The sequence below is a fragment of the Diceros bicornis genome, chromosome X (genome assembly GCF_020826845.1).
Source record: "Diceros bicornis minor isolate mBicDic1 chromosome X, mDicBic1.mat.cur, whole genome shotgun sequence".
Taxonomy (NCBI): Eukaryota; Metazoa; Chordata; class Mammalia; order Perissodactyla; family Rhinocerotidae; genus Diceros; species Diceros bicornis.
Genome location: NC_080781.1, coordinates 100,266,460 through 100,291,819, shown reverse-complemented (window position 1 = coordinate 100,291,819; position 25,360 = coordinate 100,266,460). Strand labels below are relative to the sequence as shown.

Below are 25,360 nucleotides of genomic sequence, written 5' to 3'. Positions count from 1 at the left end.
ATTTCTGAATGGCTTCTCTCTCTTAGTCTGTTTTGGGGCCCCACCCCATGTCATCTGTGAGAATATACTTAGACAATGCCAACTTACTTTGCTATCGGCAGATAGACAGACAGATGGCAGGTAAGCACTAACTTAAGCTGAGGTCATCACACATGATCCCATTTGATCCTAACAACAACCCAATGAGGTAGGTGCTATCATTATCCCCATTTTACAGAGGAAGAAACTGATTCAGTTGGTTATGTGACTTACCCAAGGTCACAGGAGTCATAAATGGTAGTCTGGATTTGAGCCCAGGTCTGAGGGACCATAAAGCCCATGTTTTTAACCATTACCCTATAGTTCATCAAGGTGGTCAAAATGCTGGAAAACAAAACTTCAAAATGCCTTTCGAATTCCAGTTTGACAGGGTCAGTGTGTCAGTGTTGCTTTTCACTAGAGCTTACAGCCATCACAAAAGCATGGTGCTGGCACCTAACAACAGAGCCCCAAAATACATGAAGCAAAAACTGACCGAATTGAAAGGAGAAATACAAAATTCAACAGCAATAGTTGGAGACTTCAATACCCCACTTTCAATAATGGGTAGAACAACTAGGCAGAAGATCAACAAGGGAATACAGGATCTGACCAACACTATAAACCAACTAGACCTAATAGAAATCCATAGAATATGCCACCTAACAGCAGCAGAATATATACTCTTCTCAAGCACACCTGGAACATTCTCCAGGACAGACCATATATTAGGTCATAAAATAAGCCTCAATAAATTTAAAAGGAATGAAATCATACTAAGTATATTTTTTGAGCTAACAGAATTAAATTAGAAATTAATAACAGAAGGAAATTTGGGAAATTCTTATGTATGTAGAAATTAAATAAAAAATTCCTAAATAACCAATGGGTCAAAGAAGAAATCACAAGAGAAATTGGAAAATACTTTGACATGAATGAAAATAAAGATACAACATACCAAAACTTACAGGATCTAGCTAAAGTAGTGTTTAGGGGGAAATTTATAGCTGTAAATTAAAAAAGAAGCCTACATTAAAAAAGAAGAAAGATTTCACATCAATAACATAACCTTCCACCTTACAAAACTTGAAAAAGAGCAAGCTAAACCTAAAGCGAGCAGAAGGAAATAGTAAAGTATAGAGGACAGAAAAACAATAGAGAAAATCAATGAAACTAAAGTTGGTTCTTTGAGAAGATCAATAACATTGACAAACCTTTAGCTGTACAGACCAAGCAAAACAGAGAGAAGATTCAAATTACTATGATCAGGAACGAAAGAAGGAACATCACTACTGATTCTACAGATGAAGAATCAATTATAAGGGAATATTATGAATAAGCTGATGCCAACAAATTACATAACCTAGATGAAATGGACAAATTCCTAGAAATACACAAACTACCAAAACTGACTCAAGAAGACAGAAAATCAGAAATAGGCCAATAACAGAAAAAGAAACTGAATTAGTAATTAAAAATCCCTCCCCCCACACAAAAAAAATAAAGCCCAGATCCAGATGGCTTCACTGGTGAATTCTGCCAAATGCTCAAAGAAGCATTTATACTAATTCTTCACAAACTCTTCCAAAAAACAGAAGAAGAAGAAATATTTCTTAACTCATTCTATGAGGCCAATATTACCCTGATCCCAAAACCAGACAAAGACATCACAAGAAAACTACAGACCAATATTTCTTATGAATATAGAATCAAAGTTCCTCAACAAAATGCTAGCAATCTGAATCTAACAACATATAACAAGAATTATACACCATGACCAAGAGGGATTTATTGCAGGAATGCAAGGTTGATTTAACATCCAAAAAAATCAGTTAATGTAATACACCATGTTAATAGAATAGAGGACAAAAACCACAGATCATCTCAATAGATGCAGAAAAATCATTTGACAAAATTCAACACCCTTTCATGAAAAACTCTACATGCTAGAAATAAAAGGGAACTTCATTAACACGATAAAGTTTAAAATTTAACAAAAGAAGCGTAAAACTTGTACACTGGAAGCTACAAAACATTTGTGAAAGAAATTAAAGAAGACTGAAATAAATGGAAAGACATTCTATGCTCATGGATTGGAAGACAATATTGTTGAGAGGGCAATACTTCCCAAATCGATCTATAGATTCAACACATTCCCTATCACAAGCCCAGCTGACTCTGTAGAAATTGACAAGCTAATACAAAAATTCATATGGAATCACAAGGGACCCAGAATAACCAAAACAATTTTGAAAAAGAACAAAGTAGGAGGACTCACACTTCCTGATTTCAAAACCTACTATGAAGCAATGGTAATCAAAACAGTATGGTACCGGCATAAGGATAGACACACAGATCAATGGAATAGAACTGAGAGCCCAGAAATAAACCCTCATATTTATGGTCAAATAGCCCAATTTAAAAATGGGCAAAGGATTTGAATAGATATTTCACCAAAGAAGATATACAAATGGCCAATAAGCACATGAAAAGATGCTTAACATCACTAATCATTAGGGAATTGGAAATCAAAACTACAATGAGGTACCATTTCATATCCACTACAATGGACGTAATAAAAGAGATGGACAATAACCAGTGTTGGTGAGGATATGGTAAAATTGTAACCCTACAACATTGCTGATGGGAATGTAAAATGGTGCAGTCACTTTGGAAAACAGTTTGGCTGTTTCTCAAAATTAAACATAGAGTTACGATTTGACCAGCAATTCCACTCCTGGGTATACCGAAGAGAAATGAAAACATACGTCCCCACAAAAACTTATACATGAATGTTTATAACATCATTATTTATAATATCCAAAAGGTAGAAACAACCCAAATGTCCATCAACTGATGAATGGATAAACAAAATGTGGTATGTCCATACAATAGAATATTATTAGTCAATAAAAAGAAAGAAAGTACTGATATATGCTACAACATGGATGACCCTTGAAAACATTATGCTAAGTGAAAAAAGCCGAACACAAAAAGACAATATATTGTATGATTCCATTTATACAAAATGTCCAGAATAGGCAAAGCTATAGAGACAGAAAGTCAACTAGTAGTTGCTTAGGGCTGGGTGGTGATTAGGAGGGGAATGGGGAACAAGTGCTAATGGGTACAGAATTTGTTTTAGGAGGGGCAAAAATGTTCTAAAATTAAATTGTGGCAATGCTTGTACAACCCTGTGAATATATTAAATATACTCAAAATCACTGAGTTGTGAACTTTAAATGGGTGAATTTTATGGCTTGGAAATTATATCTAAACAAAGCTGTTTCTTAAAAAATAAAGCACAGCACTGGGCACCTGATGAACTCTCAATCATTATAAAAAGAGCAAAAATGTGCTCTGCACTCGAAAGGACTTTACGGGGTTTATCTCACCTGATCCTGTCAATCCTTCAGGAGGTGGGTACTATTATTATCCTCAGTGTACAGATGAGCAAACTGCGACTCAGTTTATGGAACTTGCTCATGATCACACAGCTAAGATATGGCACAGCAGGGACTGGAACCCAAGTCTCTGTGACTTCAGATCCCAAGCCCTTGCCATTTTCCATCGACCATTTTGCCCCTCTAAATATACAGTCAATGTAACTACATCGAGTGGGTTCAATTCAGACCTTAGTGGCTGTATCTAGGGAACTCTGGATCAGCTGGGGGAATAGTATGTAATGATCCTCTGAGCCTTAGGGAATAAGCGCTCTAGAGGAACACTGAGCTAGGAGCATAAACTATCAGTTCAGGAGGTCTCTACCTCGAGGCATTGTCCACAGGTCCTGGCCGTGCACCAGGTGCTAACTACCTGAAACAGCTGAACAATCAGCGTAGCCAGCCTGGCAATAAGCTGCCATCACAGGTGGCTCCCAGGGGCATGTCCAATAAGCAGTTGGTGACTTTTCTCAGACAAGGTCTGGCGGTCTAAGGGTGGCTTCCTTCCCTGTAAGACGGAAACATCTCCCAAAACCAGGCTGTCAAGGCCAGGTGATTCACAGCCCCACCACTTGGTACTGTGATTTCCAGATCTGAGGAGCAGCATCAGGCTGTGTGAAGGAGAAAAATGTGCCTGGAGAAGCCCAAATCTCTTCCAGACAGAAGGTTAGAAATGCCAGTAAAGCCAGGTGCAGTCGGCTGATGGCTGGGACAGTGTGCCTCTCAGACTACAAATCTGCTGTAAATTGCGTATCAGTTTTCCCCAGTGGGGATGCCCTAGTCTATCCCTCTGTACTCAGCTTCTCAGAAGACTGACCTAAAAAAATACTTGCAAATAACAGAATGGTGATCCAACTGGAGCTATGTTCAAAAATATATGCAGGTTATTTTTATATACATAAATATACAGTCAGCATGACATTGACTCAACCAGCTTTCTATTACTTGGCCTTGCTGTATTCCACAGTCCGATGATCATTACTGGTCATGATGACAACCTAGAGGCCTTGCAAGGAACTCATGTTCTTTCTGAATCATCATCAAAAGAAAAAAAGAATCTGTTATGTTCAGTCTAGCTTTAGTACTCTGTGCATGTTGTTGAGTTTTAACTACATGAAAATCAGTAAGTAAACATGAGATGTATAGAAGCCATTAACTAGAATATTCGATTCACCAGACCAAACTGTTTTCTAACCATGGGAGAAAATGTAGAGTGAGCTCCTCCAACTGTGGCCCCAACTGGGGTCCCCAAAGTCTTATTTTCCTCGATTCCCCCAGGATACAAGGAGCTCAAGGCTGGAGAGACATGGCACTTGCCTCTGGATTTCTCACCAGCTCAGTACAGGAGAATTGGCATTTGTCTGAGTCTTTCTCTAAGCCGTGTCCTCAAGCCCAGGTATTGTTCTGTTGTAGCAGTTGAATGTCCCCCATAGAGACGCAAAGGCACTTACTGCATTGGCATTACCCTTTAATAATCTATATTTCCTCACTAGACTGTAAGCTCTATGGGGGCAAGGACCATGTCTGTTATTCACAGCTCTATCCGCAGTGCCTGGCACATAATGAGAACTTGAGAAGTAGTTATTTAGTGAATAAGAAATACCTACTTTGGGGAAACTACTGTTAAAGCCCAAGAGGTACTCCCTTCACGTCCTCATCCCCATTTTCGTTTTTTTCTGGGTCTCAGAGTAGAAGTGATGCTTTCTTTTTCCAAGTTGCTGGTTTAACAGCATCTTTTAGGCCCAGTCAGTTAAGCATTGAGTTGGGCTAGCTGGCAGCCAGCAGCTGCTGTGGGACAAGGATATAGAGCCGGCTAGAGATCCCAGGCCCTGAGTGGGCTGGAGCTCTGGCCCCTGAGGGAAAAGCCCAGATGAGATTGGCAGGTTACCTGTTCCTTACAGGCCTTCGCTAAACAATAGCCAACGCTGGGCTTCTGTTCTGGGATGAAAGTGGGGGCTGATGCAGGAAATCGATCTCAACTTTGTACCAGGAACTGACGGCCCCTCACTGTAACCTGGGAAGAAGGCTCCTCAGTGGTGCTGCTTGCTGTCCCCCTTTCCCATCCTTGGGGCCATGGGAATATGATGTGCACACCAGCAGCCAACAAGCAGAGCCATGAGGCTCATCCTGCCCTACCTGCCAAGAGCACTTGGTGGCTGCTGCTGACCTAGCATCTAACAGTACAAAAGGCCACACAGCTGGGCCCAGGCATGGACCCAAGCCCTTGGCGAGGTGAAGCACTACAAACAGTGGGGACATCACCGTGGTCCATCTAGCTCCTGCATGAACCTGTGCTAGAAGCAGCCTGAGCCCCCATCACTTTGCAGGCCCAAGGGGGCTCTCAGGAATCAGGGAGGGGCTCTAAAGCCATGCCTAGCATTTATAGTAGCCTCCTTTCCAAGCTGCAACATCTCCAAGAGAATCCAATGAAATCAATTTGCCTTTGGAAAAGCAACAGGATGCAACGTTGCAATGTGTTCAGTGAGACCGATGGAACACAGGAAGCCCGTGTCCCTCACTTGGTGCCACTGTCCCCACAGCAAGAGGAATGCTTAAGGACAGCACTAGCTAGGGTGCTGACGGGATAACAGAAACCCTTTGTCAGGACGGGTGGGACTACAGCGCTACCCCCAGGGCCTTCCGAAAGTGAACCTCCCCCGGACAACCCTCACTTCCACATCTCGTCCTCAGCTGGGCTCCAGCCTCTTCCTTCTGCCTGCCCTTTTCCCTTTCTTCCTCTCTATCCTGCTCAGTAAGAGGTATAATTTACTTGGGTATGATGACACAAGTGACAGTGACAATGCTAACACTGGCTTTGCCATCATTTGGCCATCATAGGTTTGATAGTATGTATGGCTGCCCACTTTGGAGCTAGTCACCTGGAGACGTGCGGCAACTCAGCTCCCTGGGTTCTTTCTACTCCAAGTCAGTTCCTTTGCTTCTCTGTGTGGAGGCTCCTTCTTATGCCATGGGGCCACCTCTCCTTTCCCAAGTCTATGTTTGGTGGATTGCCTTCTAATTCCTGTGGACAATGTTATGAGATGTAAACATGGGCTTGCCATGATGTTTGTGATGAGGAGACAATGAGGTGAGAGGGTGTGTGTGGGTACACAGCCCACTGGGTGCTGGGTCATCCATCAGGAGTGTGTTTCTACTCTCAAACTCCTCAATCTAGATTAGATGTGACCACACTGCAAACGAAGGCAGCCTTGAAGAGAGAAGAAATAGTCAAGCAGCAAGGCAAGCGGATGGAGAGTCCTTAGCATGTGAGGAGGATGATGGCCAGGTGGTAAGTCTCAGTTTCCGCCCATGATGTTCGGGTTCTGAGGTGGGGGAGCACTTGCTGCATATATGTGAGCCTTAGGTCTAATATGTGGAGAACTTGTTCTTTGGGTCTCCTCCTCCTCCTCCCACTTTGGTTCGGGACAACATTATCTGGACTGGGCTGATTTTTCCCAAAGCCCCTGTTTGTGCCATCACCAGGACAGCTCCAAGGGGTGGCTGCACTGAGTTGCCTAACTGGGACGCCTTCTGTTTGGGGGCTGCACTTGACCTTGTTCTTAGTGGTCGTCCCCTCCTGTCTCCAAGCCTCCTGTTAGACTGTATTCTGGGCCTGCACAGTCTTTTCTACCCCAGCCTTCCATGGCCTCTTACTTTAGACAGCTCTGTCAATCCTCCCTATGATAACAAAGGAAAGATTTTATCTTCATTTTCAACCTGCACTTCAACTTAGCCAGAACATCCATGCTTCTAGATCACTGTACCTCTAAAGCTTTGCCTTAGATCCAATGTGATTCTTTAATTTGTTCTATTTATTGCTTGTTTGCTATTTTTATCTTACAGTCATTCACTGACTCGATCACAATGTGTTGTCACAGGCATCCTTTGTGGGACAGGCCCATCTCAAGGCCGGCTGTCTTTCCCACTGGCTTATGCCAGGTAGGACGTGGTGGTACAGCATCGGCTCCTGGTAAACCATGTGCTGGTGGAATGGGGTGAGCACAAAGGCAGCAGAGCCCCTCCCTCCATGTCTCCAGGGCCAAAGGGCCTCTGGCACACTGAAAACCGAGGTTGAGCCCTACCTGCCTTGATCATTGGAGGTGGAAGAGGCTGGCTGGCGGGCCTGGAGAAGACCATCTTCCTGGAATCCAGCAGGAGGCGGCAGTACCCCGCAATCAGGCAGGCAAAGTTGGTAGCTTCGGGCCACTCCATCAACAGCACCAGAGGCTGAGGGAGAGATGGGAAGAAACATGAGGACACTGGAAGGAGGAAGTTGGGTTCAATTCCTGGAGGATGACAGTGAAGAAAAGATGACTTGTATAGGTACAGGAACCACACTTTCTGAACCAAAAATGGAGGAACATGGCCTGACAATTTCTTCTTATTTGAGAATTTATTTATAGTAAACTCTTACCCAGGTATCAAAACTAAATCAACCTTTAATTACACAGTTAATGAAGCACCTTTACTGAAAAAGACTAAACTCATATAATATCACATGACTGCTGTGTGACTATATTTGGGTTTGTCAGGGCTCAGCAGACATATGGGCCAGCTGGGAGAGTGGAGTGAAACTGGGAGTCTAGGCTAGACTGGGCAACATCCTTGACAGGAAGTTCCTTAAATGCACAAACTATCTCTTGCCCATCTCTATACACAGAACAGCTTCTCAGACATGGACATTCCATGCAATCAAGTCCCCATTGGCCCCGCTCAGACCTCCATGCTCTCTCCTCTTTCCTCTATTTCCCGAAGTGTCCTGGAGATGTTAATTGGTGCTCCTTAAAAGAGTTCTTTGATCAAATACATGTGTGAAATACGGGGTTAAACAAGGCTATGCAGATAGTTGTACTTATGGGAATTCTCAGATCCTTTAATCTATTAATGTGCACTGCGAAACTTTAAGAAAGGGGCTTTAGTATTCCATCTTTTCCAAATTATTTCATCAAAAAATCTATTTTCGGGAGGCCGGCCCCGTGGCATGGTGGTTAAGTTTGACACATTCCACTTTGGCAGCCCGGGTGCACGGGTTCGGATCTTGGACATAGACTTGTACCACTTGTCGGCCACGCTGTAGCGGCAACCCACATATAGGGTAGAGGAGGATTGGCACAGGTGTTAGCTCATGGCTAATCTGCCTCAAGCAAAAAATGAGGAAGATTGGCAACACATGTTAGCTCAGGGCTACTATTCCTCAGCAAAAAAAAAAAAAAAAAAACTCTCTCTATATATTTCTAATAATTTTATTTATTTTTCTTCCCCCAAAGCCCCAGTAGATAGTTGTATGTCATAGCTGCACATCCTTCTACTTGCTGTATGTGGGACGCGGCCTCAGCATGGCCAGAGAAGCGGTGCGTGGGTGGGTGCCCGGGATCCAAACCCAGGCCACCAACAGTGGAGCGCGTGCACTTAACTGCTAAGCCACGGGGCCGGCCCCAAAAAATCTATTTTCATAGAACATCTCATGGTAGTAGAGTTGTTCATTTTTTTTAACCCACTTTGGGAAATACTAGCATACTCTATTGACTTCTGTCCCTGACCCTAAATCAGTCAAATTAATCCTGGAGTTAGCTAGTTGACTGCTTCAGAGAACTGGAAATGATATATCAAAAAAAATGATATAATAAAAAACTCATCACCTTTTCTATAAACCTTCCAATATCTGTATTATAATTTTAAAAGTGTGGCTTGAAAATAAGTTTGGGTCAGATTGAAGTCAGCCATGGGAAGATTCTCCCTGGGATAGGGCAGTGACCTCCAGATAAAGACCACTGAAGCCACTGGCCGAAGAGGGAGCCATGGGGCTGTGGGTCACCTTGACTTTTGGGGGTTCCCAGACCAAGCATTAAGAGCTAAAAGAATTAAAAGAGGGGAATGAGTCCCTTCTCTGACCTGCAGTGAGGAGGCTACTGCAAAAGTCCAGGTGAGAGGTGATTAGGGCTTCCACTAGGGTAGTGGTAGTAAAAAAGGACATCATGAAGACTTGATGGAACTTGGTCACCAAGTAGACTAGCCTTCTTTGGCTGGATCATCACCTTGGGAACAATTCTGAATCCAAACCAGCTTAGCTTTTAGCTCAAGTTGCACCAGTTTTCTTTGCTATCTTCCAGGATCCTGACACATAGCTTGAGTTGAATATTTTGTAGTTCATATAGACCAGAAGTTGGCAAACTCTTTCTGTAAAGGGCTAGATAGTAAATATTTTAGGCCTTGTGGGCCATACAAGCTCTGTTGCAACAACTCTGCCACTGTAGTGTGAAAACAGTCATTGATAATCCGTCAGCTGACAAATGGGTGTGATGGTATTCCAAGGAAACGTTCTTTTCAGAAACAGGTGGTGGGTCAGGTTTGGTTCATGGGCAGTAGTTTGCTACCTCATCTACGAGTGAAGCTTATTTCCAGCTAAATGCAATAGTTTGTATTCATTTTCACACCTCTCAGTTTGTTTCATTTGCCAATAGTAATCCTCTTCTCCTTTGGAAATTCTTCTCTTGGCTTCCGTTTCCATGAGGTGATACTGTGTTCTACTTCTGCAGTCTCTGACCATCTCCAGGTCTCTCTTTGGCCCGCTCTTCTTGCACAACCTCCCTGCCCGATCCATGCCTCAGGCTCAGTCCCCAACCCTCAGTTCTTCACCATCAGGGCATCAACTTTCACCTCTGTGCTGGGGATTCCAAAATCACCATCTCCAGTCTATTTCCTGCTTAAACTTTGTATCTATCTCAGAAGTCGTACAGTGCTGTGTCTATATCACACAAGCTTGTGCTGGATTGAATCCTATCTTGAATTGTTTAATAGTTATTGTACATCCAATTACACTGCATGCCATGGTAAGGCATTTGGATTCTGCCCCTCAGGCAATGAGTTAGTGATACTCCTATGGAGCTCACGCAATACCATCAGGTAGAAAAGGAACTATCTATAACCAATGAGCAATGCCTCCTGTCTCCAATGAGAAAGGGACCAGGGATGAGATATTACCTTTGGGTCATTATTAGGAAAGGGCAGAGGGGATGTTTATACTTTTAGTTAATGGATACTTCTCAGTCACAACAGAATGGTCAACCTTGTGTACAACAAAGTAGAGACAGAAGGGGAAGGGTATGTGAGGGCAGAGAGTGAGATACCCCTTTCTGCCTCAATCCCTGCCACCAATGGCAGGGAAGAATACACAGAGGTTTGGGTGTGGATAGCTGCTACCACCATTACTATGAAGGCCCAAGACTCACTAGGCTTGCCTCAGGAACATTCACAGACATCACGGCCATCTCTGCTGCCACTGCTTTATTTCAGGCCCTCAACATCTTCCTTCAAGACCAAAATTTCTCTAAGTGCGTATGAATGGGTGACAAGTGTGCTGAGATGAGATCCTGAGCCCCTCAGCCTCTGGGTCCTGTTGCCTCTGGCCACAAGCTGCCTCATCTGTTTATTCCAGTGTGCCACACAAATCATAGCATTTTTCGTGATATGGAAAAAGCAGGGACACACTTAACCTCAGGATCTTGAATAGCCTCCTGATTGGCATCCCTGCCTCCAGTCTCTACCTCCTTCATTCCACTTCACCTCCATATTGCTGCCTGAGTTGTGTTCTAAAACACAACTCTCCCTGACACTTAAAATCTTCAATAGCTCATCACCTAAATCCCACTGCCTTCCAATGTCACACAAAGCCCTTCAGGACCTGGCCCCAACCTACAGCTCCAAGCATATCTCCCACTAACTCTGCCTGTGCCCTCCTCCCACCCTCACCTTATGCTCCAGCAATGACACATCATTTACAGTTTGTCAGGGATGTCATGTTCTTTTACCCCTTCATACCTTAACCTATGCTGTTCTCTCTGGCTGAAATGCTCCTGTGCCCTGCTCTGTCCACCCAGAAAGCTGCTACACAGTGTCTAGATGGCTCAGGGACGGCAAGACCCACTGAGAGATGAAGCCATTCATCCCAGAACAGAGCCAACACAGTTCCTGACCTCATGGAACTTATAATCTAGCAGGAAACAAGACAAACCAAATAATCACACAAATGAGCGTGAGTGCAAGGTATGATAAGCGCTATGAAGGAAAAGTACAGAGAGCTATCATAACATAGAATGTTCTGGATCGATGTGTGGGTGGGTGGGTGTGAATATATGCATGTGTGACTAATTTGGTTTCAGAAGCTAGAGGGAGCTTCTTTGAGAAAATGGCATTGGCTGACAAATAGAATGAGGGACCATTTGACCACAGTACAGGCTGACTGGCTGGCTGACTGATGGACAGACTGACCAACTAGCTGGCTCCAGGGCAGTCTGACTCACTGACGCCCTGGCTGACAAGCTGGCTTCAGGACAGGCAGAATGCCTGACAGCCTGATATCCTGACCGGTTAGCTGCCTGGCTGGCTGGGTGGCTGTCTAATGGACAGATTGGAGGGTGAGTGACTAACTGGCTATTGACTTAACTGTGTGACTTCACTTCAATTCCCCCTCTTACTTCTTACCCGAAATATAGCCCAATGTCGGTAATAAAGGAGCACGAAGGCAAAATCTTGTGCACAGAGAGGGCTAAGTGCAGCCTCAGCTGGCTCAGCACAGCACATCAGGAGCCTCTCTGCTTCCCCATACAGCCAACTGGGCCCCAGTATGGGCCAAATGCAGCTTGTAAAAGGAACCCAGATGCGCTTTTTGCCAGCGGGGGTAAAAACCAAATCAAAGGCAGGCAAGCAAAGAGGTTGAATAGGTTTTCTTAGAAACCTTCAAAAACAACATTTTATTTTAAATAGGATTTTAATGATCATGACATCTAATGTAATACTTGTCCCCACAGAAAGCACTAGAGTAATCAAGTTCAAACATGAGAATAGGAAACACACTGGGCCACAAGAGATCCCTTGGGACGTTCCTTTGATGGTTTGTTCCCCCTCCTCTTGTGTGCTTCTGTGGTAACGGGGTATGGTAATGGCCCAATGGTACCTCAGTCTCAGACTGCTGTCTCTTGGAGAAAGATATCTGCATACTACCTTACACTCACTCCACTAAGAGCAAGTAAGCTGAGTGAGAACTGTAACTAAATAAGCCCAAGCCATCTTCAAATGGCAAAAGAGAAAAGGAGAATGGAGTTGGAGGCATGGCCAGTTGTGAGAAGGTATAGCAGGGGCTAATCTGACATGCTCCAGCCCCATCTCCTTCCCAGGGTGCTTTGGGAGTTTGAAGGCACCCAGCACTTTGGGATGCCAACTATTGAGTGGACTGGCCCTGTGGTAGCCTCAGCTCACTCTAGCATCCCTGAAAACAGGAAAGGGATGGGAATCCAGGGGGTCAGAAGGGCGAGGGTACAAGATGATGGTCCTTGAGTCCCAGGGGACTGGTACATTTGGATTTTTGCCTCCACAGCACTGGGAAAGGCTAATTGGGCAGCCAATTTGAGGGGCAAGGCAGAATATCACCTCGAGGCAGTGGTTCTCAGGGCTGGTGCACATCAGAATTACCTAGGAAGCTTTAAAAATCTATATACTGCTGGCCTCACCCCCAGACATTCTGGTTTAAATGGTCTGAGAGGAAAGGCCTGGGTGTCCAGTGGTTTTTAAATCTCCACACATAATTCTAATGTGCAGTCAGAGCTGAGAACTACTGTTTTAAGGAAATAACCTTAGTTTCACCAAGCCCTTCCAGAATATTCCCAGACCAGAGTGGCATATCTAGGGGGAAATGGGCCAAGTCTGGCTTCTGACTTCCATGTTCCTTGTCAAGGAAATTCAGACAGTCTTCAGTATACCCTATGCAGTGGTGTGCTGGTCAACCGTTAACAACCAGTTCTCTGATTTGTAGTGTTTGCCAATTTCCCTGGTGTATATACTCCCACCACGGACACTTTCAAGTTATCAGTGTGATATCATTGAATGCAGAGTTAGGAGAGATGCACCCAACTGGCTCTTATGCTCCTGTGCGAACTGGTTACAGCACCACAGTGATGCTAAGGATAGACTCCCACTGAGCCCAGTGAAGCCATTCTCTAGTAAGGAGCTTCCCAGACTCGGTCCTTCCAAATCCTTCCCATTGTGCACATATATGGGGAGAGACACCCCTCGGTAACCATAGATATTGCTGATATAAAGCACCTCCAGGGAGCTTTCCTTAATCCCCCAGCCAGAATTAATTTTGCTCTCCTCTGTACTCTAACACACTCTTGGTACCTCTCCTATGATACCTCCTTCAGTATGCCATGCATTGGTGTACGTCTTTCTCTCCTGCAAGACAGTAAGCTTCTTGAGGGGGAAAGGAGCCACGTTCTTTTCTTTTTTTTCATCTTTGTATCTCCCACTGAGTTTAGCATGCTTTCTGGCAACAGTAGGTTCTTACTAAATGACTGTCAAATGGAAATCTGGATCTTTTTTCTCCCTCAATCTTCCTCTTTCCCTCCCACCACTATATCATTGATCCTGCCTCTGCCAATTTATATGAGAAAGGGATAAATACTTCCCTGCCCGTTTCATAGGGCACTGACTTCTAACTAGTGATGCACATAGCAGACATCTCTGATTACAGATGTGCCTGATTTTGTGTAGCAAAAGTTGAATGTGAGTAGACCATTTACCAATCAAATCATATCTTTAGTATAGTGTAGGAGAGCTTCCTACTTGAAGGAATCTCATGGTATATTAGTTTCCTCTTGCTTCTGTAACACATTAACACAAACTTAGTGGCTTAAACAATACATATCTATTTGCTTACAGTTCTGGAGGTCAGAAGTCTGACATGAGTCTCACTGGGCTAGAATCAAGTGTAGGTGGGGCTATGTTCCTTCTGAAGGATCTAGGGGAGAATGGGTTTCCTTGCCTTTTCTAGCTTCTAGAGGCCACCCTCATTCCTTGGTTCATGGCCCCTTCCTCCATCTTCAAGGCCACCAAGGTCAGGCTGAGTCCTTCTCACACTGCATCACACTGACCTTCTCGTCTGCTTCCCTCTTCCACTTATAAGGACCCTGTGATTACACTGGACCCAGGCTAATCTCCCTAATTTAAGGTCAGCTAATTAGCAATCTTAATTCCATCTGCAACCTTAATTTCCTCCTGCCATATAGCACAGCATATTCACGGGTTCTGGGGATTAAGGCACGGACGTCTTTGGGGGGGCCATTATTCTGCTTACTGCACACGATAAATCTTTTTACAAAGCAGAAACATTCTAATGTAAAGTGGATAATTCTCCTGTGATTTTTTCATATGCATTTTATCAATTGCTTAAAGTAGGGCATACCTGAACTATCTACCACATGATGGTTGTATCACCTACCTAATCATTCGCTGTTTCCCACTCAGCAAAGCGCAACCTTCTCCAAGCCCCCGCCATTCCTCAACATGATCTCCCATTTATCACCTAATGTAGTCTCTCACCTCTCCACCCTCCTGTGATTTGGACCCTCTGTGTGCTGCGCTCATAGCATCATTCTTCAGTGCACTCAGGATACAGGCACCAGGCAATAAGGGCTAGGTATGATAAGATGTGTACATTGTATGTGCAAGAGAGGAATGAGTGTGGGGATACATGTGCACACTTAGTGATTCTATATGTTTCACATTCACTCTTTTTCATTACCACTGCATCCAGCTCATGCCCTGCCCTTATCACTTCACCCCTGCACTAGCACCATGGTCCCCTCCTCGCCTCCCTAGTTTCACATTAGCCTTGCTCCCATCCATCTGGCACACTGGTCCAAGTCAGCTTTCATTCTCTCACTCCTCTGCTCAAGGGCCTACAGTGGATTTACACTATTCTATCACATTGCATCTAAATTCCTCGGACTGGCCTTCGAAGCTTTTATCCAGCTTGTTCTGCCCACCCCAATCTCTCCAATCTCTTTTCTCGTTATTCTCCTCTCCAGCCAAGCAACTATACTTATCGACCTGCACATATGGCTTGCTTATTTCCATGCTTGCTCTCTGCCTGTGAACACATCCCACTTCTCTCTGCTAATCCATGCCTATCACTTCAAGATCCAGCTTAAAACACTCTCTTGTGGGAAGCCAGTTCTGGTTAACCCCTTCCTGTTCTTTTTTTTTTTTTTTTAATTTTATTTATTTATTTTTCCCCCAAAGCCCCAGGAGATAGTTGTATGTCATAGCTGCACATCCTTCTAGTTGCTGTATGTGGGACGCGGCCTCAGCATGGCCGGACAAGCGGTGTGTCGGTGTGCGCCCGGGATCCGAACCCGGGCCGCCAGCAGTGGAGCGCGCACACTTAACTGCTAAGCCACGGGGCCCGCCCTACCCCTTCATGTTCTTTTGTTCCATGTTCTACACCATACTTGTCTACAAAATTTACTTCATATTAACTTTTTTTCATTGCTGTTTTGCTTTTCAAAAAATAACAGTTCTCATTTGTTGAGTACTTACTATGTGTCAGGCAGTGTGCTAAGACATTTTATGTACATTTTCTCATTTAATCCCGAACGACAGCCTTTTGAGATGGGCACTTCATTTTGCAGTTGAGGAAATCAGTGTTTAGAGAGGTTAAGACACTTTTTCAAGTCCACACAGCTAAGAAGTGGTAAAGCTGGGATTTGAACATTGTCTGTCTGATTCCAGAGCTCCATACATGTTCTGATGTTGTGTTATTAAGGCAGGTCATGTGTCTTTGGGGGGCTAGTCTCCCCAGTAAGTGTGTAGCCCCTCTAAGGCAGCATTCATGCCCACAACTGAGGCTGGCTTGCTACTAGAAATGAGAATAGTGCTCCTCACTCAGGCAATACCCACCAACCCCCTGCTCGGCCTGGTTCCTCCCAGAGCTCTGGTCCCAGAGATGAGTGGTTCTCAAACCTGGCTGTACCACAGAATCACTTGGGGAACTGAAAAATAAGGAAATCATGATGCCCAGGCTGCACCCCAACCAATTAAATCACAATCTCTGGGAGCAGGACCCTGGCATCTGTATTTTTAAAAAGCTCTCAGGGAAATTCTATTGTGCTACCAATATTGAGAATCACTTGTAGAACACAGAGGGAGACTCACCTGGAAAGCTCTTTCTCTGTTTTAAACCCTTTTTATTTCTCAGGAAGCCACATCTCCCTCTCTTGTCTTGTCTTTCCTCCCCCCTCCCTACCTGTCCATTTGGTTTTTCACCCAACAACATCTGAGGAGGGCAGCAATCATTGGCTGAGGAAATGGCCACAAACCAATTAAACGTCAGCTCTAGGCAGCTTCCTAAACCAATGGGAATCCTGTGAATCACAGGTGGAAAATTAACATATGAAAGCTTTCTGGGTTTCACAAAGACAAAAATAAAGTAAATAATTTGCTCTTTTAGAAATAGCAAACACTCCACTTAATCTGCTAACGACATCTCCCCCTGGGAAATCCTTTATGAAAGGAAAGTTGCACCTCCTCTAACAGCTTCCGCCAGCTGGCAGGCGGGCCTGCCCCCCACCCACACTGGTCACTGGGTGTTCAAACAGGAGAGCTACGGAGGGGGCGTTTGACCACGGCTGCCAGACTCCGCACAGGCGACAGCTGCTTGCCAGTCTGAAGGAGCTGATCTGTGGGAAAGGTTATAAGGCTCTGGAAGAGCCAGAGTCTGGGAGGTGAAATGAGGACTAGCCTCTGCCTGCTCCGTGTGTCCCCAGATCCCCTCGGTTCTGTCCACATACTCAGACACCTCCTCCATGATTTCAAGTGTGTGTGTCTATGGCGGGACTCTCCAACTGGTGTGCACATATTCCTTCAGCCTCTGGGGCAGCCAGGCATGGTCTGGGGTGGCCAGAGTCTCTGGAGCTGGTCCATTTACCCCAGTGTTCCACATGAATGTAATTATGTGTGTGTGCTGCGACACAAGAAAGATGGCCTGAGGGCAGCTCCAAGTTCTCCAATTCTCCTGTCCTCTGCTGAAGACTTCTAGTGAGTTCATCTGACACTTCCCAGCCTCCCCTAGCACTGGCTGACCTTAACATGTGGTCAAGAGAGCATGTCCCATAGGGTTGAGAAGGGAAAGAAAGATGAGCCCAAAGGGGTCCAGGGTCTAAACCATTGAACCTCACCTAACAGGCTCAAACTCTCTTTCTTAAGTTTACTTCTTCCTCTGTTCCCAAGGCCCATCCCTGGGGAGAAGTAGCCCTCAAAGCTTGGCTTACCTTGGCATCCATGATGCTGGTCTCCACCCGGGCCACGCCCTGGTTCTCCCGGAACAGCTGGATCTTGCTGATCTTGCTGAACTCGGACAGCACAGTGGTGAGGTTGGTTTTGAGGTCAATAACATGGCTGATGCCATGACGGGGTCCCACCAGGAGAGTGGTGGCAGACTGCTTCTCATCCTGGTGCCCAAGCATGGTGGGCAGCATTCAAAGAAAGAAGGGCAGAGGAGGTGGGGAGAGGAGGAAATAGAAAACAGGCATTGGACCAGTTCTGCTGGGAGGTCTGGAAACATCCGGGGCTCAGTGCCAGGGCAGGAGGACAACCTTGAGGCAAAAATGATCTGAGACACCCTTATTCCTGGGGCAGGGCCCCAGATCATTGGTCTAAATGGACACCTTAGCCTCAGCAGCAGGTCGAGTGAAGTGGATAGCAGCAGGGCTGGCTCTAGCAAAATTGTGAAGTAGGTGAGGTTTGTTTTGGTGCCTTCGCAGCACCCTCTTCCTACCAAGCCCCGGGGACTTTCCATTTGTTGCTGCAGGCCTCTCAAGGCCCCTACCCAGGGCTGTGCCTGAACAGTGGCATCCTGTGTTTGATCTTTACCACCTCCCCTCTCCCACAACAGCCACTCAAACTTGCACTTCTCATCAGTGCCAAAAGCCCAACTGACAAAGTAACTCTGCCTAAGGTGTTAAGGGCTGATTGGGTGCTTAATGGGGGGAGGGATCTCCCTTCCTAAGAAGATATTTGCCCTTCAATAGGCACCACAGCAATCTGAACCCACAGGAATGGCCTATAAGAATTTCAGCAGTGGTGGGGGGTTGTGTGGGGGTGGAGGAAGAGGGCAGTGGGCTTTCAGTGATCCTCAGATCTCAGTATGTAAATGGCTACCTCTGTGCCTGAGGGACTGGATTCCCTTAAGTGGTCCTGACAGGCTCCTTGGCGCCATCAAGCCAGAGCCCTATGCGGGCCCATTCCCTGGCATTAGCGTTACCCTAAGGAACGTCTTCCATCTGCTATAGACACTTTCTTTGATAAGCGGCTTTCTATCAGTGTACCCCACGAGCATGACAGCGTGTTCCCCAGAGCATGAGAAGCACCTGGATCCAGTCAGCAAGATGATGTGAATTTCCTTTCACCACAGCTCACTAGGGTAAACTAGCAGAAGGCAAAGTCTTAGGGGGGGCAGCTGTGCCCCACTTGCCTGAGAGGGGGGTTGCTGCAGTGGAGGTCCTGGACAGGCAGGGGGAAGTATGTGGACTCAGGAAGCCTGAGGTGGGGGGCTGCAGGGGTATCGGGAAGGGCAATGAAATAAGAGCAGGGGTTGGCAAACTCTGGCCCATGGGGCCAAATCTGGCCCACTACCAATTTTTGTACAGCCCACAAACTAAGAATGTTTTTTACATTTTTAAATGGTTGGAAAAAATTCAAAAGAACCATATTTTGTCAGATGTGCAAATCACATGAAATTCAAATTTCAGTGTCCATAAATAAAGAGATATTGGAACACAGCCACGCTGACTTGTTTATGCATTGTCTATGGCTGCTTTCACACTACAATGGCAGGGCTGAGTAGCTGGGACAGAGACCTGCATGGCCTGCCTGCAAAGCCTAAAATATTTACTACTATCTGGGCCTTTATGGAAAAAGTTTGCTGACCGCTGAAATCGAGGAAAGGGGACACAAAAGGATCATGGAGGGATACTAAAAACAAATATTGCCTCTTACTTTACCATTTTACCAGAGGTAGGACCAGAGCATCACAGGAGGGGAGAGGGAGAAGGAGGAAGAGGAGGGAAGGCCTTCAGAAATATTTGCTGACAGAGAATGCTACTCTAAAGTTCTACTGGAATCCCTCCTATCCCCCAACCCAAGGACAAAGGGCTCCCTCCCCCCCACAGCCCTCACTGACCAGGCCCACAGTGTTGAACAAAACGCCTGTGAAGGTTGGAAGTTCATTCAGAATTCGAAGATACTGGAGCTTTGCCTGAATTGCAGAGCCCTGTGGAAACAACCCACCCAGAAATATGAGACACCTGAGTTGCACAGGAAACGCATACCCATGTTCTCAGGAAGGAGTGTCAACACCTTAGGACAGGCACTAGTCAGACTATTCAGCAAGCCACACTGTGGGAGGAGACCCTCGGAAAAACTGCAAGAAGGTTCCAGTTTGGATAGCTCTTGCCCCTAGCATCCCATCTCCCTTTCTAACCTCTTCTTTTGCCTCCTGATCCTCATTCCTTAAGAATCCAGCTTACTCATTTTGTTGTTAGGTTAATTCCAACACCTTTCCCCAACTCTGACACCCTACCTCATCTATAGCTCTTTCCTGAGATCCCCAATAGCCACGTAGGTACTGTCTATCCCCAGCTAGGGGTCCCACTCAATACCTTTAATCCTGAGCACCCCTAAGTCCCAAGCCTGCTCTTCCCCCTTATAGAAAAATCTCTATGGGTAGTACCGGCTTCCCCAGGCCTTCAAGCCAGAAACCTGTGAGTCACACTGGACTCTTCTCTCGTCCTCTCATCTGAGGGCCACCAGTCACCAAATCATCTTGAGTCTACCTCCTAACTCCCTCTCCAGCCTATCCATCCCTCTTCTCTAGCCCTACAGTCATTGTCTTGATGTCCCCCACCTGTGTCAGGGTGGCAGTCAGCTTACCTTCAGTATTGACACTCCTTTCCCTCAACCCTTCCACACTGCAGTTAGAGGGAGCATCCTAAAACATCCGTTTAATTACATCAGCTGCCTGCTTAAACCCCTCAATGGCTCCCTGATGCCTAGTATAACCCATTTCCATGGCACACAAGGCACTCCATGAATTGGCTCCTGCCAACCTCTCTGGCCTTCTCTCTTGCCCCTACCCCACCCCAGGCATGTTTCTAGCACTTTCTGTACTTGCTTATGCTGGACTATTTGCATTTCTTTCCATGCACAGTGTTCTCTCATATCCCTAGGTCTTTATACAGATGGATCACCCTGCCTGGGAAAGTCTTTCTCCCCCGACCCCCAACTCATCTAGACAAACTCCATCTGTCCTTCAAGACGCAGCTCTGGCATCAAATGCACCAATTCCTGGCCTTTTCCACTTCCCTAGGGCTGGGCTGGGTGTTCCTCCTCCGTGCTTCCAGAGCACCCATGCCTGGAACACTATGTTGTGACTGACTGTCATGTTTCCCCACCGCCCTGTGCCTGACTAGAGGGCGGAGACCAGGCCTTCTCCATCTTTGTATCTCCAGCCCGAACACTGGGGAGCCTCAAAAAAATGTTTGCTGAGGAGATGGTTGGGAGCATTGATGCTCTCCACTGGGAAGAAAATAATCTGATTAAATATGCACAGCAAGGTAGAAATGGCTTAACTCTCTGGGGAAATTTGCATCTTAAAAGAGAAGCTAGTTGGTAATGCAAGGAAGCTGGAATGGGTGGAATATATGGGGGCGACTGTGTCCTGTGTCTACATTTGCATGCCCATTCTAGTGCCTCTCACCACGCTCCTGCCTCCTGGGCAGGAAGCACAAGCAGATTGAGCCTTACAAGCCTGAGAAGGGCCTGCAGAGTTGGGGGAACAGGGAGTAGGAGTACCTCTGAGGGCACCTGATAAAGTGCAGGAGAGCACAGCAGTGACCTAAGGCCTCAGCATACCGCCCAGTGACCCACTGTCCAGGGCAGGCCTTGTTCCACTGTGCTAGACTTTTATCTCCCAGAATTCCCGATCCCAGGACTGATGAATTAGAAAGCTGATGAGGGACAGAGCAGTCATTTCCATGGAAAACATGTGCTTCCCCAATGTCCAGTGCTGCCCACTTGGTAGGTGCCCAATCAGCACAGACTAAATGGGTGAAATGACCCCAGAATTTTCTCCTCCTACATCTTGGCCCCTTTACTTTGAGGACCCTGTGCTCTCTCCATGGCTGGCTACTAAACGGTCTCTGGGAGAGGTTCAGGCTTAGGGAAAACTCCTCTCCACAATCGTCCCCCATATCCAGCCAAGCTGGATGTGTACCCAAGTCAAAAACAGCGGGGAGGATCCCTGGAAGACCAGACCTGCTGGGAAACCACGCAAGAGTCCCCCATGGCCGCTAGTGCCTGAGCACGGTACCCAATGGCCTACTCTGGGTACCTTGGTGCCACTGGAAGGATGTATTTGGTGGGCCTTCAGTTGCTGAGAGAGAGATTTCCGGAGGTTCTTCTCTTTGATGCCCTGCAGGAGGGAGGGGGGAAGAAAGGGTTCCAGGCCCCACTCCTTCCTAAAAGCAGAAGAAAAGTAAGAAATTAGTGAGAGAGGCAAAGTAGGACAGAGAAAGGAAGATGGTAAGGCAGAAACTGACTGAATCTGAGAGGCAAAGGTGGAGGAATGGAGCCTAGGAGAAAGAGAAAGAGGGTCGGGGCAGGAGAATAACACTGGCCACAGTTTCCTAGTAGAAGCTGTAGTTCAAGGGCATCATGGTCTAGGTGTGAGGAACTCCAATTCTCACTCCCATCCCAGAGCTACATTCCCGAAAAGCATAGCACAGTTCAACCATTGCACTTTCTCCCTACACAGCTATTTGCCCCCATCCCTAAGGGCCCCGGCGCAACTCACTCTACATTCTTGAGTGAGATCTTCTGACTAGGTCGTGTGGCTGAGACAGTGATATAGATGTGGAGGGCAGCAAGGCCCAAAAGCATCTCCGGCCTGGGGTCCATTCCAAAGCGTTCTCGGATAACATCATTCCGACTCTGTGAGAGAAGGCAGTCCAAATCTGTCAGTTAAAGGAGACAATACCTCCATACCCCCCTGATCTACTCCCTTACATCCCAGAAAAGAATCATGGTGTCAGTAAGACATTCTAGACCAAGGAGAAGAGGAAGGTTCTGCCCTTGGGGAATAAAAAACAGAGGAACCTTGGGTCTCAGAGATACTATTTACTTCATTCAGCAGATATTGGACAGCCTTGTTCTCAGTGACAGGTGCACACAATGTCAAGGCACAAGGCACATCTAGGTCTCTGCAAAAGTGAGACATGGCACCTCTCCCTTTCTTTCCTCCCATTACAAGAGGCTTATCTACCTTTTCTTGGGGGCCTATACTCACTCCCCAGCCATACAAGTCTCCTCTACTAGTTCAGATGGAAACAAAGGAAGAGAGACATTGGGAGGGGCTCTCTACAGGTTTCTGGCCCAGAAGTCCAGGGCGAGAGATGGATTGCAGGGATGGGGCAGATATTCTGTTCCTTGGGGTCTGAAGGTCAAAAGCAATGATGAGTCAGTCTTCTCAATACTATCCTAAAAGGGGTCCCCTAGAACTACTGGCCAAGGGTATGACAACTCCCAAACCCTGAAGGTCAGAATTCCAGCTATCAATGATTCAGCCTTGGTTAGACCAGTTGCCCATTGTGTTGAGGTGAAACCAGGACGAGCTATGGTATTAGGGAGTTACAGTGGTATCACTACAGCATAGGAGAGAGTGGAAAGGAATGCTTCATCAATGATCATCTATTTAGAAAATCCAATGGAATCTACAAAAAAACTACTAGAAATAATGAGTTAGCAAATTGCAGGATATAAGATCAATATACAAAAACTAATTGTATTTCTACATGCTTGCAACAAAGAGAAATTTAAATTAAAAATCAAAACCATTTGGGGAAAACATAGGCAGCACGCTCTTCGACATCGGTCTTAGCAACATCTTTTAAAACACCACGTCTGACCGGGCAAGAGAAACAATAGAAAAAATAAACAAATGGGACTACATCAAACTAAAAAGCTTCTGCACAGCAAAGGAAACCATCAACAAAACGAAAAGATAACCTAACAATTGGGAGAAGATATTTGCAAACCATACTTCTGATAAGGGCTTAATCTCCAAAATATATAAAGAACTCATGCATCTCAACAACAAAAAAACTACCAACCCAATTAAAAAATGGGCAAAAGACCTGAACAGACATTTCTCCAAAGAAGATATACAGATGGCCAACAGACACAGGAAAAGATGTTCAAAATCACTATCAGGGAAATGCAAATCAAAACTACAATGAGATATCACCTCACGCCCGTCAGAATGCCTATAATTAACAAGACAGGAAACAACATGTGTTGGAGAGGATGTGGAGAGAAGGGAACTCTCATACACTGCTGGTGGGAGTGCAAACTGGTGCAGCCACTATGGAAAACAGTATGGAGATTCCTCAAAAAATCAAAGATAGAACTACCATATGATCCAGCTATTCCACTGTTGGGTATTTATCCAAAGAACTTGAAAACACCAATTTGTAAAGGTACATGCACCCCTCTGTTCATTGCAGCATTATTCACGATAGCCAAGACTTGGAAGCAACCTAAGTGCCCATCAAGGGACGAATGGATAAAGACGACGTGGTATATATACACAATGGAATACTACTCAGCCATAAGAAACGATGAAATCCAGCCATTTGTGACAACATGGATGGACATTGAGGGTATAATGCAAAGTGAAATAAGTCAGAGGGAGAAGGTCAAATACCGTATGATTTCCTTCATTAAGTAGTAGATAATAACAACAGTAAACAAACACATAGGGACAGAGATTGGATTGGTGGTTACCAGAGGGGAAGGGGGGAGGGAGGAGGGTGAAAGGGATAATTCGGTACATGTGTGTGGTGATGGGTTGTAATTAGTATTTTGGTGGTGAACATGATGTAATCTATGCAGAAATAGAAGTACAATGATGTACACCTGAAATTTTTACAATGTTATAAACCAATGTTACTGCAGTAAACAAACAAACAAAAAAAACATTTGGGGGCCAGCTTGGTGGTGTAGTGGTTAAGTTTGCACACTCCACTTTGGTGGCCCAGGGTTCATGGGTTTGGAGCCTGGGTGTGGACCTACACACCACTCAACAAGCCATGCTGCAGTGGCGTCCCACATACAAAAAATAGAGGAAGATTGGCAGAGATGTTAGCTCAGGGACAATCTTCTTCAAGCAAAAAGAGGAAGACTGGCAACAGATGTTAGCTCAGGGCCAATCTTCCTCTCCAAAAAACAAAAACAAAAACAAAAAACAAACAAAAAACACATTTACAATAGCACCAAAAATTATGAAATAATTAGGGATAAATTAGTCAAAATATGTGAAAGACCTATACATTGAATACTAGAAAACATTGCTGAGAAAAATTAAAGACGACCTAAATAAATGTAGAAATATACTGTGTTCATGGGTTGCAAGACTCAATATTATTAAGATGTCAATTCTCCCCAAACTGATTTATAGATTCAACACAATCCCAATCAGAATCACAATAGCTTTTTGGTAGAAATTGACAAGCTAATTCTAAAATTCACATGAAAATGCAAAGGACCTAGAATGGCCAAAACAACTTTGAAAAAGAACAAAGTTGGAGGACAAACACTACCAGATTTTAAGACTTATTATAAAGCTACTGTAATCAAAAGTGTGTGATGTTGGCATAAAAATAGACAAGTAGATCAGTGAAATAGAATCAAGTTCAGAAGTGACCTACACATATATAGACAACTGATTCTTGACAAAGATGCAAAGGCAATTCAGTGGAGAAAGGATAGTATTTTCAACAAACGGTGCTGGAACAATTGGATATCCATACGCAAAAGAAAAAAAAAGAACTTTGATTGATACCTTGTACCACAAACAAAAGTTAACTCAAAATGGATCAAAGACCTAAATGTAAAACCTAAAATGATAAAACTTCTAGAAGAAATAGGAGAAAAATCTTTGTGACCTTGGGTTAGGCAAAGATTTCTCAGATATGACACCACAAGCACGATCCATAAAAGAACAAATTGACAAA

At 45.1% G+C, this 25,360-nt stretch overlaps 1 protein-coding gene across 1 annotated transcript in view; it reads right to left on the bottom strand.

The window, feature by feature from the left end:
* FRMPD3 (FERM and PDZ domain containing 3) overlaps window positions 1–25,360 on the bottom strand; it is a 128,543-nt gene that overhangs the window by 7,361 nt on the left and 95,822 nt on the right. The window contains 5 exon segments of the mRNA XM_058536461.1: window positions 7,544–7,688; window positions 17,564–17,743; window positions 19,474–19,563; window positions 21,682–21,808; window positions 22,144–22,280. Of these exon segments, the coding sequence (XP_058392444.1) occupies window positions 7,544–7,688; window positions 17,564–17,743; window positions 19,474–19,563; window positions 21,682–21,808; window positions 22,144–22,280 (679 nt within the window).